Genomic DNA, 18095 nt, shown 5'->3' with positions numbered 1-18095 from the left:
TACGTAGTCGCGGGCTCCGACACTCACTCAGTGGCCTGCTCGGGAGCATGCACCGAGCACCTGGTGTACACCCGCCCGGACCTGGACCCGCAGGGTGTCGGCCAACAGCTGCGCCCACCCCGGAGAGTCCGGGTTTGGAGCTCGCCACCCCGCGCCCCACTGACTCCTAAGTACAGACAGCCGAGGCCGCAAAGGATGGTCCGAAAGCGTCGCCTTTATTCCTCGGCAGGCCTCGAAGGAAGGAGGAGGCCGCCTAGCGGGGCGGCGGGGGCAGCTCTGCCGGCCGTTGGTCTCCCCACAGACCCCTCTTCTCAGACGCCTCCGGGGACACCCCGCCCGCGCGCCCCGTGCCCCCGCTGCCCACGTCTCCTTCGCCGCCGGCCTCCCGCTCCGGGGCGCTCTGCGCGACGGCCGGGACCTGGCCCTCGAGCTGGTCCAGCGCCCCCTTCAGCCTGGGAGAAGAGAGACAGCAAGAGTCGGGGTGCCGGGGAAGGAGGCCTGCGCCCCCTCTGGCCCGGGAACCCCGAGACGGACGCGGCCCTGCAGACCCAGCGCGAGGAAGGGGCAGAGCTGGCGAGGCGCCCTCCCACCAGGGCCCTGCCCCTTCCGGGAGAGGCGGTGCTGGGGGTCCGCCCCGCCGTCCCGCGCCAAGGCCTCCTTCCCGCTCTCACCCCACGGCTGTGGCCTCCTGGCCGCGCAGGAGGGGCCTGCCATTCACCGGTGGGTCGCCCACGACCTCGGGCGGCGAGGGCAGCCGCCGCCCCACTTCCTCCAGCTTCGCCTGCACCAGCATCTCTACCAGGGGCGGTCTGTCAAGGGCGGGACCCGGCCTCGGGCAGGCCGAGACCCCTGCCCCGCCCCCACGCCCTGGAGTCTCACCCTCGGTAAGCAGCTGCACCTTGCTGCTTTCCAGGGTACGGATCTCCCGGACCAGTCGCTGCTCCAGCATCTGCGAGGAGAGGCAGCCAGTAGGTCAGTCTGCCAGCTGGCCCTTACTGCTGGCCTTCGCCGCCTTCAAGCCTCTGGGAAAGTCTACTTCTGTTAGGTCATTCATTCATTCCACTGTTTATTAACTGAGCATACGCGTCCCCTGCTGTGGCCCGCAGCTAGTGGAGAGCCTCTCTCCCATGGCCCATGTACCTCTCCAGTCTCCTCTCTTCCCTCTGCCCTCCTGTGCTGAACCTTCACTTTTCTACATACTCAGCAGGCACCATTCGGCCTCAGGGCCTTTACACTGCCCTCTCTCTGCCAGGAACCATTGCACCCGGGCACCTGCATGGAGCCCTCCTTCACTCCTTCAGTTCAGCTGTCACCTGGTGAGCCAGGCCTTCCTCCCTGACACTACAGGACTGATCTACCTACTTATATTCTTGTTTAGAGTTGGCATGCCTCCCTTTGCACCCGGTCAGCCTTTTGGGATGGCAGACTTGCCCTCTGGCGCACCATTGTCGCCCCTGCCTGGAATGGCACCTGATGCGTCCATGGACATTAGGTGAGTGGAGGAAAGACATGAACATGGTGGTTGCCACTGCAAAGGGAGCGGGAGGCATCAGCAGTGGCTAGTGTGATAGTCTGGGCCAGTGATACTAGGTGCGGCAGTGGGGGGCAGCGAGAAGAGGCCAGCTAACAGCAGAGGGGCTGAGTGGGTGGGAGAGAGGGATCAAGGAGTCAGGACTGCCCAGGGAGTGGGACCTGAGCAGTGGGCGGATACAGGTAGAGTCAGGGAAGACACTACAGCTCGGGCGGAGGGGATGGCTCACGTGGAATTCCCAGAGGTCCTTGTGCGGGCCCATCAGCTCCTCCAGCTGTTCTGCCGTGCACCTAGGAGTGGAGCACCAGGAATGAGCGGCCTGGCCCAGGCCGGGGGCGCCTCATCACAGGCCTTCACGTCTTTCTCCCTCTGCGGGGAGAAGCTTCCTGGGCTTCAGCCCACAAGTCTTGACTCCCATAGTTCCTCTTCCAACAGACTTTCCTTGATTCAGCCCCGACCCAGTGGCCCACCAGGCCCAGACCCAGAGTTTAGTTACCCTGGCCTCCTCTGTTTGCTCCTCTCTGGAATCTGAGAATGATGGGCCGAGATTTGCTCCATGCAGTCCTGCAACATGTGCTTCCTGGAAAAGGCGAGGCAACCTTCAGTCATTCTCTGAGTCATGATGTCCCCAGGAGGAATGGGAGCTGGGGCGTCTGTTCCCAACATCCACCCTTCTTTCTTCCATCAACTGAATGTGAACTTGATGGGCCTCTGTAGAGACCATCATGCTGTCCCCACTGAACTTTGACTTCTCAGGAAGCCCTTGTGATGAGTGTGGTGCTTTAGCATCATAGATTCTGAAGTCCTGGCTTTCAAGTCTGGATCTGCTACCCTGGACGAGTCACTTCACCTCTCTGGACCTGTTTCCTCATTTTTAAAATGGTGCTGGTGGAGGCAGGGCAACATTAGTCCTAGCTCCTGTAAATACCAGCGGAAGGATTAGGTAGATAAATGAACGTAGATTGCTCAGCACACGGTGCGGGCATTGTGGTGAAGCACACACATTAACCACCATCAGGCTTCTCTGCACAATTAAAATCATGTTGCATCAATCTGTGAGGCCTCTGGCCACAGAAGGAGCCAAGTAAATGTTCAGAGGGTGGAAAGATGGATAGATGGTTGGGAGGACAGTTAACTGAAAGGATGAGTAGCTGTCTGGAGACATGGCAGCTCGAAGGAGAAATCATGTATGGAGGGATGCCGGCTAGATTGAGAAATGAGGGAAGGACTGCTGGAAGGATGGACAGATGTCTGGATGGACGACTGGGAGTAGAAATGAGTGGCTAGGTGAACAGGTGATTGGAAGGATGGAGAGGGTAGATGAATGGCTGGCTGGCTGGAAGATGGTTACAGGGATGACTGGAGAGATTATGGCTGTCTGGTCGAAGGGATGGATGGATGTGGGTGGATGGGAGAGAGAATGGCTGGCTGGATAAATGCATGGGTAGATGCATGGTGGTGGGTGAATGGATGACTGTAGGCTTAAGTGTGCAGACAGGCAAATGAGTGGGTAGCAGAGGTGCTGGATGACAAACAAGGAAAGGCTTAGAAAAACACCAGGAGAAAGAATTCATTTCATAAATGATCAAACAAGTGAGTTAATATGGACATCACCATGTAATACCAGAGCTGTGTGGGGAAGGTTCTTGTCCAACCACTCTTTCACAGGAGGGAAATAAGGGATGCCATGTCCAAGATTTATTTCCCTAGCTCTCCCTCCCTCATTCGAGCTGGGAGTAAGGTGGGAAAGAATGGGGCAGGACCTCGTACCTGTGGACCTCACTTTCCTTCTCCTGACAGTACAGCTGCAGGATCCTCAGTGTCTCTGTGGAGAAGGGAATCAAGGGGCCCCTGGATAGCTCCTGAGTGGAGGTAATGGACCCTAGATCACGGGGGGCGCTGGAGGGCACTGAGCGGACTGTTTGACCCGGAGTGAGGTGGCAGTGAGGGGGAGACTTGAGAGGGAAGCACCATGACTCAGGTCTCGGTGGCCAGGTGAGCAGCTGGGCTTTCGTTAGGTGCTGAGGTAGGATGAGGGAGACAGGGATGGCAGATACCTTGTTTCTTGCTCAGGACCTCCTCTAGGTGCACTTTCTCACCATTCACTGGAAAACAGTGACGCTTTCAGCCCCCAGGGGCCACATCCTGCGCTCCCCGCTCCAGCCTCATGCAAGGGTATGCCCAAGGTTGCACAGAAGGCATCACCCAGCCCCTGGAGAACGGGGTGTCTCCTAGCCACCCCTACTGCTATCTCCCACTGGGAACTTCCTCCCTCTGTGCCCACGTTCTCTGTGAGTACAGAGTAGAGACCCTGCAGAGTGCATGTGGTTTACTCAGAGGGCAGGGGTGGCAGTAGATCAGTAAAGACACCACGTGGGGCGGAAACAAGGCTTTGAATAAACAGGTCCCGCAGGAGAGTGAGTGACAGGGCAAGGACAGGATTCTGTTTCTAAGGCAGGCCATCCAGGAAGGCCAGTCAAGGTGAAGTTTGAACTGAGAGACACGGGATAGCAAGAGTTTATCTGGATATGTGGGTGAGAGCCTTGCAGACAGAGGCAGGGAGAGGTAGGAGTTCAATCTAAAGTGGTGGCAGGGGACCAGGCTGGGCCCTGGGGCCTGGAGCATGGGGTCTGGTGAGAGCAGGGAGGTTGGAACGTCGTGGGATCGCTTTGTCCCTCTTTGGCCCCACTTACGTGAGTCTAATTCCCTGTGCAGGGCCTCCCAGAGCGTGCGGGCCTCTCCCAGTTCCTCGCTGGCTTGCTTTTTTGCTGGGTCATGGGAGGGAAGGAGACACCATGTGAGCGCAGCCTGCAGCCTGCAGCCTTACTGTTCTCTGGCAGACTGTAAAATTTCACCTCTGTCTTCAAACAACCCGGGGGGGAGGGGGGGCTCTGCATGCTACAGATGAGGAAAGGAGGCTTTCAAAGTCCAGGCCCTTCCCGAGGGCCTCGGTTTACCTTGCTGCAGCTCGTGAATCCGGTTAATGAGGTCCTCAATCTGCGGCTCCAGGCTCCCCTCTGCAGAAGGAAAGGGAGATGGAGCCAGAGAAGACAGGGGCCTTGCTGATCAAGGCAGATGGAGCGGGGCTGGGCGCTAGCACTGTGCCTCTGCCGCATTTATTGAGCACCTGCTGTGTGCCGGGTTCAGTGAGAGGCCTTATGGGGCTTGCATGCTGGGTGGGGGAGATGGACAGTAAAGACAGACATAGGATGTCAACTCATGGTGCCAAATGCTGTGAAGAGAAGTGAAGAGGCTGAAGAGTCAATGTGTAGAAGGTGCTTCCTGAGATATGGGAAGGCCCAGTCCAGTGAGGGGACCGCCCTGAAGTTCTGGGCGGGGAGGTGGCATTCCAGGCAGGAAACACTGGTGCCAAGCTGTGCAGGCAGTGATGCAAATGAGGAGGGTGTCCAAAGGGGCAATGAGGGGGCTGGTGTGGACAGTGGCAGGTCAAGCGGGGGATGTGGTGGCAACCATCTTGTGGCCTTCTGGGCCATGGTGGAGGAGTCTAGATTTTATGCTGAGTTTTGGGGGAGTCAACAGAGACCTCGCCTGTGCTGACCCTGTTAATAGGCTGGCAGGCGGGTTGTCAGTCACTCCTGCCAACCTGGGCTCTGGCACTGTCCTCATGTGAGAAATGGGAACATAGGGCTCTCATGTTGTGGGTGGCAGTGACATCAGCACCCGTCGGGCATCTCCAGCTTCTCACAGGCCATTTCATTGCTTTGTTCCTGGTCCCTGTCCAGCTTCTAGGTCAGCAGGGGAAAGCAGGGTGGAGAAGCTGCCAGCCACTGCAGGGTCTCACCGCCAACCCTCTGGAATGAACGTGGGCCCTCCATTTTCTGGGGTCAGCAGCTCCAGCTCCTGTGACTTGCAGGACAGCGGATGCTCTCCAAGATGTGATTATGGGTAGAGATCCCGGGAGGGTGTCTGTGGCTGACTGGAGCTGTTCAGGGTCACTCTGCACTTGCAGCCCAGCACTGCGTCACCTAATTTTAGCCCAGGCAGCAGTTCCAGTGCACAGCTGCCTGCAGCTGCAGGGCAGGGCTCCCTTTTACTTGGAACAGATCGATGGAGTCTAGCATTTTTAGCTGAGGATGGGTGCCAGGGATGGGGTGGTGGTGGCAGGATCAAGCCCATCTCATGCTCTGCCCCACCCCTCACATGGGTACTATGTGCAGGCTGGCTTACTGGTCCCCTTCAACAAGGAACGCAAGGTGCAAAACCATCTGCGTGGTCTTTTTCCCTTTTTGCATGGAAAGGGCAGGTGTAGACGACACACCCACAAATGTGTTTAAAAAGAAACAAATCTCTTAAGAAGACACTGAGAATGTGGAAACAGTGGCTGTTTGCTTGTAGGGCAGGGAACTGGCGGAGTAGGGCGTGTGGTGGTGTGAGGATGACAGGTTTTTTCCTCCTCTTACACTTCCTGACTTTTGAACTGCGGAGCCGTATTTTTGGTTCAAAGAATGAAACTAAGGAAGAGAAAGTATAATGGGATGGGAGTTGTGGTTGGGAGTTGGGGGGGTGGTTTGAACCGTGTCTGTCTGATGCCCCAGGCCACGCCCCAGAGCCAGGAGGCCCAGGACCTTTCTGCAGCTTCTTCACCATTGCCAGCAAGTCCTCGGGCTTCTTCGGAGACCTGTCCTGTCCTGTGGAGATGAAAACCAGAATTACAGGATCCAGCGAGAGGTCCATCTGGGAAGGGAGGGAAGAAGGGCCCAGGGGGTTCTGCAGACACCCCAGGGCTGGGGCTGAGGATGGGCTGATGGGCAGGTGTCCAGGCAGAGTGCGGCCATAGTGAGACCCTACTCGTCCCTGAGGTTGATGCTGTGTGCTGGATGAATCAGGGTCCTAATGGCCGCTTCTCTCCGAAGGGTCAAAGGACACCACGGACATCTTCTAATGGAACCCAGGGGTGAAAGGAGGGGTTGCACTCTCACTGCTGCTGCTCAAGTTCATCCTGAAGGTCTACCAATGCTATAGGGTGGCCAGATACATATCAGTTTCCTCAGAGTCATTATAGGTCACTGTTGGCAAACTCTGAATGAACTGATGGATCTAGGAAATGCCTACTGACATTAAAAAGACAACCAGGTGTTAGGTGCCTTCTGATGGAAGACCACAACCCTGTTTATGAAGGATTCTTGCCCCCTCCCCTCAAAAAGGAGTCTGAATCTGATCAGGCTTCCATACTTAACTACTAATTTAGAGGGAATACAAGAGGCACATGTTAAAGGACACTACAGGGATGCAATCAACAACATCCAGACTGTGGGAAACTCTGCAAGACACACCACCTGGTTTCTCCAACAGAGTAAAAAGGGGGGAGGGGCAGAGAACCCTTACAGATGAAGAGAGACTTGAGATATAGATATATAAATATATGTAAATTAATTGCAATTAATACACCTTATTTGGATTCTTACTCAAGCATTTTGTAAAAACAAAACATTTGAGACATTCAAGGAGATATGAATACTGATTATTTGAAGATATGGAGGAATTATTGTATTATTTCGTAGGTGTGATGATGGGAATGTGGTTATATTTGTAGTTCTTTTTATAGAGTTATCTACAAAAATAATTGTGATTGAAATGATGATATCTGGGATGTGTTTCAGTGAAATGAGTGGTAGGGAGTGGATGGATGGAGTTGAGGAGGAAACAAAACAGGCCAAAAGTTGGCAACTGTTGGGGCCTGGAGGTGGATTCAAGGGGTCTTACCCTCTCTATTTCTGTGTATATTTGAAATATCCATAATCATTGTCTAAAAGTCCATTAAAAAGTGAAATAACCTCTGGTATAGTTGGGCAATCCTACTTCCGTAGTGACACTGCCTCGGAAACCCAAGGAGGGGTCGCTATGAGTCGAGGCCGACTCGAAGGCAAATTAATAACAACAACAACAACATAGTGAGGAGACACAAATTAAACCAGGGTAATGTTTTGCACCTAACAAACTGCCAAGTACCAAAAATCTGGTAATGTCCAATGTTGGTGAGGAAAACAGACATTCAAGTGCATTCAAACTCACACGACCTTTGGAAGGCAGCTAGCAACATCCAGCAATAACTGAAGGAGCTTTGATGGCATAGTGGATAAAGCCTTGGGCTGCTAACCAAAAGGTTCATGGTCAGATCCACCAGCCCGTCTGTGGGAAAAAGATGGGGGGGCAGTCTGCTTCCATAAAGATTTACAACCTTGGAAACCCTATGGGGCAGTTCTACTCTGCTCTGTAGAGTCACTATGAGTTGGAAACAAGTCTATAGCAGTGGGTTTCGTTTGGTTTGGTAAATTAAAACATCATCATCAACAACAAAGGAACCAGGTAGAATATCTGCAATATGTTGAACTGTTGCAATCAACTTATTAATGATAAAGGTCAAACTCTCTGTGGCCCACTCCTCTCCAGAGAAAAGTGCGCAGAGACTAGGGAAGACAGCTCATAAACCACACAACAACAAACAAACGCAACCCCTGCTCTGTAGTCAGATCCAACTCATAGCAACCCCTCCTTGCGTTTCCGAGACGGTATCACTACATAAGTAGATTGCCCAGTCTTCCTTCTGAGGAGTGGCTGGTGCACGCATCACAGCCAAAAAGTGAATGAAGGCACACCAGAGTCGTCCACAGGGAAACAAAAGCAAAGCCACTTGAGTAACAAGGGAAGGTGTTAGTTTGTGATTTTAAAAAATATTTTATTATAAAAAGTTTAAAACACACAGGAAAGCAGAGAGGACACTGTGGCAAAACCTCATTTAGTCACTGCCTAGATCTGCCAGTGTTTAACATGCACCTGTATTTGCTTCAGCTAAGCTTTTCCCATGCTGAAATATTTTCAAGCAAGTCGCAGGCTTTGAGGTGTTTCATCCACAGATACTTCACTGAATCTCAACCACGAATGGACATTTTCTTAGAGGACCCCAATCCTATAATCTCACAGTGATCCCTTAATATCACCCAGTCCCCAGACCATATGCAACTCTCTCTGATTATTCCCAAATGCCTCATAACAACTGGCTTTGGCAACCATTTCTCTGAAAGCTCCACCTGTGCTTTTCCTGCCACTGTATTGCTGTGCGTGTCACAAGTAACGTGACGTGATCAGTAAAGCTTAAATAATCCAGCTGACATCTTGATTTAAATAAGGGGGGGGGGAATCTGTGTTACAAAACTAGCTGTAGAAGATGAGCCCCTTTGAAACATTTTATTTTGAAATAATTGCCGGTCTACAGGAAAGTTGTGGAAATAGGCCTGTACTGTCCTCCCATGTGCCCTTGGATCAGATTCTCCATATACGAGTGTTTCTGAATCATGACTTGCAGACATGATGGCACATTACTGCTCAACACCCCAGTGCACATTTCCTATATACGAGGATGCTCTCCCAGGTATCTGCAGTAGAATCATCAAAACTCCTTTTTGCTTTATATTTTAAAATTATATAGTAATTACATTTTCCTAAAAGAAAAATCAAGTAATCTCAAAAATGCCTTCACCTCTGCACCACCCCCAAAATCCAGGTCCCGTGCCCAGAGTCACTGGTTAAGCCTTTAGTCTTCAGGCATTATTCTGTGCAGTCCACACAGGGCTATAGTGGACTTTTAAAGTCCAGGTTTGCTTCCTCTCATAAAAACGGGATCTCTTTGAAGATCATTCTGTGTCAATAATGACCTTATCCTTTTAAAAATTAATTTCTAATTAGAATTTTTATTTTCTGCTTCTCAGAAGGAAAAAAAAAAAATCCGCACAGGCATTGTTCTGTGTTTTCTTCCACCAGCACTACAGTGACCATTTCTGGACCTTGCATCTGTATATTACCTGGTATGGTGACTAGAGATGGGGAATAGCATTTTATGTGCTAAAAGCATCCTGCCAAGCTGTCTCCAGCAAAGTCTTCACTGGTGAGCTCAGCTCTTTTCCAGGGTGAAGAGAAGGTCTGCTTCCCCGTAGGGCCATCATTTCAGACATTATCTGTATTTAGCAATCCCATTTGATGTGCTAAAAATGGTAACTCAACATTCTCTTCAGTTTTCTGCACTGCTGGTGAAGTTAATTGTATCTTCAGTTTTGATAGAGTAATCTTAAAAAAAAAATTTTTTTTCAGCATAATGGCAGCCATAGTGGGTACTTAACACATGGGATCTGTTTGCATGTTTTGACTGTTGCTGTCTCTCCTTTGTTTATAGTTGGCAGTCAATGTGTGGCCCTACTCTAAGAGTATCAGTTATTTCATTATTCATACGCTTATTTTATTAAAAAAAATTTATTGAGCACCTACTGCGTACTAAGCAAGCACTGCTTTAGGAGTTGGGGAAACAGCAGTAAATACAGTCACTGTCCTCATGGAGCTTACATCCTAAGACCGACATGAAACAAGTGGTTATTGTTGATGTGTGCAGAGGTTGGTCTGGCAGGATGCAATCCCACTCCTTTGTGAACATAGTGGTTAAAGGGAACAGGGAAGCAAATAACTGTTGAGGCTGTGGGACAGGTCCTTGGGCCTTCACCATCCTATCTGCTCCATTAGGGTACATTTTGAACATTCCTGTAATTAAAAAATACATGACTATAGAAGGTAATGGCCCACTTGTAAGGAACCCTGGTGGTGCAGTGGTTAAGCGCTCAGCTGCTAACCGAAAGGTTCAGACATACCAGTTCTGCCACAGAAGGAAGTGACAGTCCGTTGGTGAAGACTGCAGCCTGGGCAATCCTACCCGGCAGTGCCGCTGTCCCACAGCAGGACGGGCTCGAGTCAGGGGTTTGGGTGGCCTGGGCAGACTGCTGTCTGGGACCTTTCTTCTTTGCTAGATTGCAGTTTCTGTCTTTAAGACAGAAATTTATTTTCTACACCCCCCCCCCCAGCTCTGGTAGCACAGTGCCTAAGGCACTTGACTGCTAACCATAAGGCTGGCGGTTCAAACCCACCAGCCACTCCTCGGAAGGAAGGTTGGGCAATCTACTTCCGTAGTGATACTGCCTCGGAAACCCAAGGAGGGGTCGCTATGAGTCGGGGCCGACTCCACGGCAAACAACAACACAACAACCCCCCCCAGGCGGGGGTGGGGGGGTCATTGCAAGTCACTGCCCTGAAGCAAAGCAGCTGTGTCTGTGGAGCGAGCCAGTCTCAATGTAAAGGATTTGAAAGTCCATGCAAAGTGCTGCCCGGGGGCACCTGGGAGACGGTACTGGGGAATTACTGTGAATTTTCTTAGGTGTGGAAGTAGCAGGGGTCATTCTTCTTGTGAGTTTATTATTTTTTTTATGAACCGCGTACTGAATTATGTAGTCTATTTTCTTTAAAATATTTAAGCAACATACCTCAGAGTAAAGATGAGAAGAGTTAATCCAGGTAATGAAAATGTGTGCGTTATTTCTCTCCACTTTGTGGAACGGTTAAGTTTTTTTTCTTAATAAAAAACTTAAATTTGTACCTTTTTTTTTTTTTTTTTAAAGTACTATTATCCTTATTTTAATGGGAAGAACCTTTCCTCCTCCAGCCGCAGCAGACAAGAGGTATGAACCACTTGCTCTCACTACCTTCAGCCTCCTCATCCTCGTCCACGGCTCCCAGCAGCTCCATTTTCAAAGGGTCCAACCTACCCGCCATTTTCCGATGCGGGGTTTGCGCGGTGTGCTTTGGCCGATGACTGTGATTGGTCCAAGTCCACAAGCGGACGAAAGGCTCTGCAGTGCGCATGCGTGTGGATAGGCACCTCCGTCCGTTGAGCAGGGTAGGTGTGCATAGGCGGGGGAATTCAGCTCTGGGCAAGCGCAGAACATTGGGTGCCCCTGATGGCAACCCACGCGTATGCATGAGACAGCCAGCGACCGGGTGTCTGTCATGGGGGAATGAGTATTGTGCGCAGGTCTGGGCTGCTAAGTCTCTCCCTCTTTGGGGCGATTGTGTTATGCAGCTTGGAAAAATCTGGAACAAGTGGGCACATGTTCTGTAACAATACACAAGAGTTCGAGTCCCTTTTTTTCCCCTCGCACAAATCCTCACGTAACAGTGCAGGGAAGGTGGGGTTATCCCTGTTTCATGGAGTCCATTGAGCCTCGGAAGCCAAGTGATCTTCTCATGCAAACATTTTGGATCTTAGCCACCAGGTTAAGAAGCCAGGCGTTTTGCCTTGGGTTCCCTACAGAGATGCCAGATGCCACCTTCTCATTAACGTAAGCTGCAGTCGACATTGAGGGGGTTATTTTTTGGCATAATAAAGATGAAGACAAGTACCTGAGGGCAATGGAATATCCTTGTGGGGCTTAGTTTTAGGCTTTTTATGTAGTTTTTCCTTCAAGGTATCCTCAGGCCGGTTCCAGGCACATGCTGGCTCTGCCTTCCCATTTCCACCCCTGCGAGCCTGGTTAGCCCTGGATGCTCCATTGGGGAAGCAGACCCTTGATGGTGGGGATAGAGGGTATGGTACCCAGGTTTGGAGGGGACAGCTCTGAGCCGTCATCTGAGTGCGGGTGATGAGGCAGGGGAAGGGCAAGGGGCGGCCGGAGGGGCAGGCACAGGCTTGCCCACTGGTGTGAACATGCTGCCTCCCACCCTGCCATTGTGCGAGGCCCTCAGGTCTTTTTTGCTCCATTCCCCAGGGAAAGAGAGGACTGCCAGATACCTCCCCTCATCCACACCTCTAGGTGTGAAAATGAGAGGCAAAAGCCACAGTTGGTCGCTCCCAGCACTGCCCCATCTGGAAGCTCTACCTCTCAGAGTCCGGTGAAAAAGCCGTTATGGGCGTTCTGGTCCACAGAGGCAGCAGGGGGTGTGGAGTACTTGGGCGGGTAACGAATGAAAAGCCGGTCCTCCTCTTTCTTCACCCAGCGCAGGAGTTTAGTCACTACCAAGATGGCACCTGCCTTGGTCACCAAAGGGCTGAGACATGTATAGAGCTCGAATTTGGAGGTCACCTGGAGGTTTGGGAGGAGACAGTTAGATGGGCCAGACCTGGCCATGCCCTCTCCTTAGTGAGGCTACTTCTGATCTAAAATCCTGGGTCCACTATTTATCTTGAATTTTTAAATACCATTCTCTACTAAAAGGTACAAAGATATTTTAGAATTCTAATTCCAGGACTGGTACAGAGAAAGTACAAACTGAGTCCGGGACATCTTGTGCCTGAAAGTAAGACATGCTAACACAATAATGAGGACATGTCCAAAAGACACAAGAGCCAGCCTGGTTAAATCCGAGACAAGATGAACAACAAAATAAATAATAGCAAAGGAGTTTAGCCCACTGAATCCATGGCCCCGTAACTGATGTACAGTGAAAATTGAATAAATGGAAAAGTTCGCCCTTACAGTAGAATCCCAGTCAATAAATGTAGACAGAATGAGGGAGTAAGAAAAATCACTATTTAACAAACACCAGAGTGCCAACTATTGCAGGTGAGAATCAATGATGGATGTTAAAATTAGTGAGTGGAAGTATGAGAAAGAGTATTGACATAATCACCACAAGACATTAATTACTAATGGGAACACTATAGTAAAGAAGCCAGGTGAACGCAACCCCAGCCAAGGGATCAGTTACAATCAACAAACAGTGGGACTAACTGATACCATGTGCCCCCCAACAGGATGCACAGAAGAGCACAGTGTCACGTCTGTGGTCTTCTTGCTCAAAATGCATGATCTCGATTTAATCATGACAAAACGTGAAAAACCCAGGTTGAGGGGCATTCTACAATTAACTGGCTTTGTCCTGAAAGTGTCAAGGCCATAAAAGACAGAGACTGAGAACTGTGCCAAAACAGACTACGGCAGTAGAATAAGTAAAGGGGACATGTGATCCTGGATAAGATCCTGGATCCATCAAGGCCATTAGTGGGACCAGTGGTGAATCCCAACGATAAGCCTGGTTTTGAAACATTACTGGGTGATTTTGGTAAGCTAACATCTGTGGAAACTATATGAAGGGGATGTAGTAATTCTTTTCCCATTTTTGTGACATATTTCTTAGTCTAAAATGACTTGAGGGACCTCTGGTAGCATAGTGCCTAAGGCATTTGATTGCTAACCAGGAGGCTGGCAGTTCAAACTCCCCAGCCACTCTTCGGAAGGAAGGTGGTGCAATCTACTTCTGTAATGATGCCGCCTCGGAAACTCAAGGAGGGGTCGCTGTGAGTCAGATCCAACTCGATGGCACATGACGACAAAACAAAAAAATGACTTGAAAATAAAAATTAAAAAAAAAAATGCTCAGCCTAGAACAATGAGGCTACAACACAATAGGGATACAACAGACGATTTAATCAGAAACGTGCACCGAGTGGCCAAACCTTGAGAAGGCGCCATTTCTGATGGCGTCAGCTTCACTGAGCCTCCAGGAACAGCTTACCTTTAACAGGAGGAAGTGACAGCAGGAGCCCTGGGGTGACCTCAGGCAGAGGGCACAGCCTGGTACCAAGCCCATGGTGGTCAATGGGTATTGGGGACTCACGGGGTCAAACGGAATCAGTGGCCACTGGGTCATAACAGACACAGGAGGTCTCATATGGGACCTCCTGAAGGTCACAGACACTGCATTGGTTGATAATGGGAGGCCAGCACACAGACCATGTGGCTAATGCAGGCCTTGTAGACTCTGTGGTGGAGTCATTGGTTTCAAACACAAGTATGTAATGGCGGGGACCGTTGCAAGCAGGACACAGCCCACGGACAGGCGTGGTGCGCTCGGTGGTGGCTGTTCTGGCTGGAGGGGACGAACGGAGGGAGCGGGGACAAGCGGTGGGGAATGAGCTCACCCAGGCCAGCAGCGTCTCCTTCTCTGCCACGTGGTAAATGAGACGCAGGGGTCTGGAGGTGCTGTGCAGGCGGGCGTGCAGGCAGTGGTACAAGTCTGACAGGCGGTGCTGCTCCTCCTCCCTGCTGTACGGGGCCTCCAGCTCGGGGCTGCAGTGGAGAGAGGCAGGGGCAAGGTCAGCCCACGCTTCTCAGCTGGCCCATCTCCCCTGTTACTCAAGGGATTTCCATCAAGTTAGGGAGCCACGCCTCCCCCATTAGAGTTGAGGATTCTCGGTGGCTGGAGACCAAGCCCCCCTCATCAGACCAGAGGATTCTCTACACACTGGGGCTCTCCTCCCCATGAGACGTGAGGCTCCCTTGGGGTTGGGGACTGACTTTCCCTCATCAGACTCATTCTTTTCCACCCTTCCAGCATGGCTGCCCACCTCTCCCCAGTCATGCCCATGAGAAGCAGACCCTCCCAGTCACACAAGCCTTCCTGCCCAGCTGAATGCCCACAGGTTGAGGGCCCACCTGGTAAACTGGGGTAGCTGGCGGTGGTGGTCAGGAATGTCCAGTGGCTTATAGAGGAAGTGCCGGAGGCCGGGGGCCCCCACTGCCTGTACACTGTAGGCGGGGGCACTGGCCGACGGGGCATTAGAGAGGCCAGCAACCGCTGCCAGGGTGTGTGTGGCACCAAGGGCGCGCATGCCGTCTTCAACAAGACGTCGGCAGGCGGCCATGGCGTGGAAGGCCTCACGGTCGGTGCCGAGCAGCAGCAGGCAGACAGGCATGGCATCCAGGCGGGCCACGTAGGCATAGAAGAAACCATCGGGGTTGAAGCGGGGCAGGCACACCGGCGCCCACGCCTCACCTGCCGCAAAGGCTGGCGCACCCACCCAGTCAAGCAACAGTTGCAGGTCAGCTGGGTCTAGCCGGCACTCGGTCAGCACAGTCCGTTCCTGGGCCGCTGTTATCAGGCGACCGCCAACTGCCAGCACCGAAAGTGCCAGGCCAGGGGCTGTGCAGCGCCGCAGGAGCGCGCCCAGTGCCTCCCGCAGTGGGCGTGCGAGAGGCACGCAGCGCACAGCCCCCAGGAGCAGCACACCCGGCTCCCGCTCCACACTGTCCAGAAGCCGGTCCAGCGTGCGCTCTGAGCCTGCCAGCAGGCGGCGGAGGTCGTAGTTCTGCTTGTGTGCGAAGATGCGGGTCACGCTCGCACGGGTCAACGTGCTCACAATCTGGGCGTGCACGGCGAGCAGCTCCCCCCGCAGCTGGGCCGCTGACTGAGGGGTACGGGACACGGCCACCAGCAGCAGTGGGCCCTGCTGCAGGAACACCAGCTTGTGGTCCTCTGAGAGAGGGGATGGGGCAAAGAGAGAAAGATGGTGGCTGGAGGGCCCAGGCAGGCAGTTCTGTCCACTTCCCCAACACACGTACATGGCCTGAGCCCACACGGGCACTTGCTGGGGTGAGGACAAGCTAGGGGAGTGTGGACATTTGGAGAGGTAAGTGGGGACTGTCAAGGGATCAGGTAGGTTAAAGTCAGGGCACAGAACTGGGGGACATGGAGCAAGGACCCAGACAGAGTCTTCCAAGTCACACTCCAAGCCCAACACAGACCTTGCAGTCACCCTTTCGGGTGACCAGGAAGCATCTGGGCAGTCACTAAGGATCCCAGTGAGTCAGTCAATTATTCAGAACCCAACTAACCAAAGAGACAGATGGCCTCCTGAAATGGAAGCCAGACCCCTGACTGCCTGGCCACACATACTGACCACCTCTGATCAAGTAGTCCCACAGACAGACCTACCTCCAGCCAGTCACCCCGCGCCCCAGCCGCTGCCCCCCACCTGCCACTGCCCCTTGACTCACCAGCGTAGATGGCCCGGATGGCGTCACCTGCACTCTGCACAAAGGACACGAGGGCCGTCATCACACCCATGGTCGCTGACAGCGCCTCCACGCTGCCGTAGCGGGAGTAGATGGGCTTGCCTGCCTCGCTCAGCACAAACACATGCTTGCGCTGGCTGCGCCAGTCCTCATCACTGGGGTCCCCACTGCTGGGGTCCCCGCCCTGGCCCCCGGGGCCACTCTCAAGGCCACCCATGGGACCACTCCCAGGGGCTGTGGGGCTCCAGAGCTCACAGGTGCCTGATGAGGCCTCTGACTGGGGCAGTGATGACAGCTCGCCGGGCAGCTGGTCTTTGGCCTTGGATCCTGAAAAGGAGCCCCTGGTGGGTCATCTGCCTGTGGATCTTCACAAACCCCAAAGACCCACCAAATCTGCACCAGCCTCCCATGACCCCTGCATGTTGATACAGACCTCTGGGTGTCCCATTCCCCATGCCCCACCCATAACCACTGACTGCTCTAATAACACCCCTCAGTGATACCCACTAACACTTAGGTCTCCATGATTCCCCCTGAAGTGCAAACAATCCTGTATTCATTCATTGTTATTCACTGAACCTCTATGTCACCAAAGACCAGTTATCCCCCTTCCAATGACTGCAGTTAACCACCACAAACACCCAAGTCTTCAACCCATCTTGTCACCTCTGAATGACCACCATTAATATCCACTAACAAACAGGACTTTACTGACCTCCACTGCCATGAACGCCATTAGCATTCACTACAACCCACAACTTTGATGACTGCCAGTACCTTCCCTTATACCTTCCCATTTACTCCATTGATACCTCCTGATCCTCCAATGACGATTATTATCATTTCACACCTATACCTCAAGAAGGTTCCCATAAAGTCCCAATGGCTTCATATCCTCTCAGTGACATTCAATGATCCCCCACCCCAATATCCCCAAAGACCAGTAAACCCACTTCCACTAAACGTCCACTGACACCCATTGACTCCCTTTTCATTCCTCAGTGCCCCATCCTGAATCCGCAATGGCATCTTCCTAACCCAACGATGGTTTAAGCTACTGCCCCGAGTCCTAAACGATTCCTCACTGGCCTCCACAGACATCCTCGGGCCACGATTCCACACTAAGGAGAGGCCTCACCTGTGTCCTCCAGGCCCCCGTCTCCGGGGTCCGGTGGGTCCTTGTGAACCCCTCCACCACTGTCTCCAGCCGCCTCATTGGAGAACTGCGTGGCCTCCAAGTCCTCCGCGTCTCCGGGAGCTGGAGCAGTGGTGTCGCCTCCGGCGTCCATCTGCACATCCCTGGGGGAGAGGAGATACAGGTGGTGACAGACAGCAAAAACTTCTCAAGAGCCTTTGGAGACCCGCCCCCTCGAACCCACTTCTAATGTCCATTTTCCCCACGGGCTTCAACGAGACATTAAAAAACATGACCAAATAGTGACACCTTCCAATACTTTTAGAAAAAGGCAGTCTCCACCAGATGTCAGGAAATAAAGATACATTACACCTGTTTTAAACCCATAACTCCACTAACCGGATATTATTACTTCCCGCAGAGGCTGCAGGATCACACTTCCGGGTGCGGCGGCTGTCTAGCCACACTTCCGGGTATGACGCGACTCTCAAGAGACTTCCGGTTGCAGTGCTTAGTCGCTCCCCGCGGCGCTGCAACCCCATTCGGTCCCACCGCCCACTGGTACTCCTCCCTCACCATTGAGATGGCGCGCGCCACTCCAGAAGCTATGTCAGATCTGGTTGGGAACCCACCGTACTTCCTCTACACTGCTGTCCACTGCGCTGATGTAAGCCAGGCCAATTTCTCCTACCGCTAGGGGTGTGTGTGTGTGTGTGTGGGGGCGCAGCCAATCACGGAATAAGGAGGGTGGGACCACATCCTTCTGGCCCAATCGAGAGAAGCATCGGCTCCGCCCCCACTC

At 52.6% G+C, this 18095-nt stretch overlaps 2 protein-coding genes across 2 annotated transcripts; both read right to left on the bottom strand.

Moving 5' to 3' along the window:
- Window positions 1-253: 253 nt before the first annotated feature.
- SYCE1L (synaptonemal complex central element protein 1 like) lies at window positions 254-11140 on the bottom strand. Its single transcript, XM_007939192.1, has 10 exons — window positions 11071-11140; window positions 6118-6180; window positions 4489-4548; window positions 4225-4299; window positions 3589-3636; window positions 3285-3356; window positions 1761-1807; window positions 880-949; window positions 672-795; window positions 254-452 (listed from the first exon to the last, which is right to left on the bottom strand). The coding sequence occupies exons 1-10, from the start codon at window positions 11138-11140 to the stop codon at window positions 254-256; spliced, it is 828 nt and encodes a 275-aa protein (XP_007937383.1).
- Window positions 11141-12246: 1106 nt separating this feature from the next.
- MON1B (MON1 homolog B, secretory trafficking associated) lies at window positions 12247-17447 on the bottom strand. Its single transcript, XM_007939105.2, has 5 exons — window positions 17297-17447; window positions 16141-16485; window positions 14800-15619; window positions 14286-14433; window positions 12247-12447 (listed from the first exon to the last, which is right to left on the bottom strand). Exons 1-5 carry the CDS (start codon window positions 17445-17447, stop codon window positions 12247-12249), a joined length of 1665 nt encoding a protein of 554 aa, XP_007937296.1.
- Between the last annotated feature and the right edge of the window lie 648 nt (window positions 17448-18095).

Source organism: Orycteropus afer, unplaced genomic scaffold (genome assembly GCF_000298275.1).
Source record: "Orycteropus afer afer isolate SDZICR_OR568_19922 unplaced genomic scaffold, OryAfe1.0 scaffold00057, whole genome shotgun sequence".
NCBI classification, from domain to species: domain Eukaryota; kingdom Metazoa; phylum Chordata; class Mammalia; order Tubulidentata; family Orycteropodidae; genus Orycteropus; species Orycteropus afer.
Note: the sequence above shows the minus strand (reverse complement) of the source record. Positions and strands in the feature narration are given on the sequence as shown.

Excerpts from the sequence above, each read along its gene's own strand:
- SYCE1L (XM_007939192.1), bottom strand. The coding sequence starts at position 11,140 with ATGGCGGGTAGGTTGGACCCTTTGAAAATGGAGCTGCTGGGAGCCGTG. Across the intron at positions 6,181-11,070 it reads CGAGGATGAGGAGGCTGAAG|GACAGGACAGGTCTCCGAAG; the intron begins GTAGTGAGAGCA and ends TCATCTCCACAG. Across the intron at positions 1,808-3,284 it reads CAGGTACGAGGTCCTGCCCC|AGCTGGAGGAGCTGATGGGC; the intron begins ATTCTTTCCCAC and ends GCACGGCAGAAC.
- MON1B (XM_007939105.2), bottom strand. The coding sequence starts at position 17,447 with ATGGACGCCGGAGGCGACACCACTGCTCCAGCTCCCGGAGACGCGGAG. Across the intron at positions 16,486-17,296 it reads CGGGGGCCTGGAGGACACAG|GATCCAAGGCCAAAGACCAG; the intron begins GTGAGGCCTCTC and ends GCTCCTTTTCAG. Across the intron at positions 14,434-14,799 it reads CAGCTACCCCAGTTTACCAG|CCCCGAGCTGGAGGCCCCGT; the intron begins GTGGGCCCTCAA and ends TCTCCACTGCAG.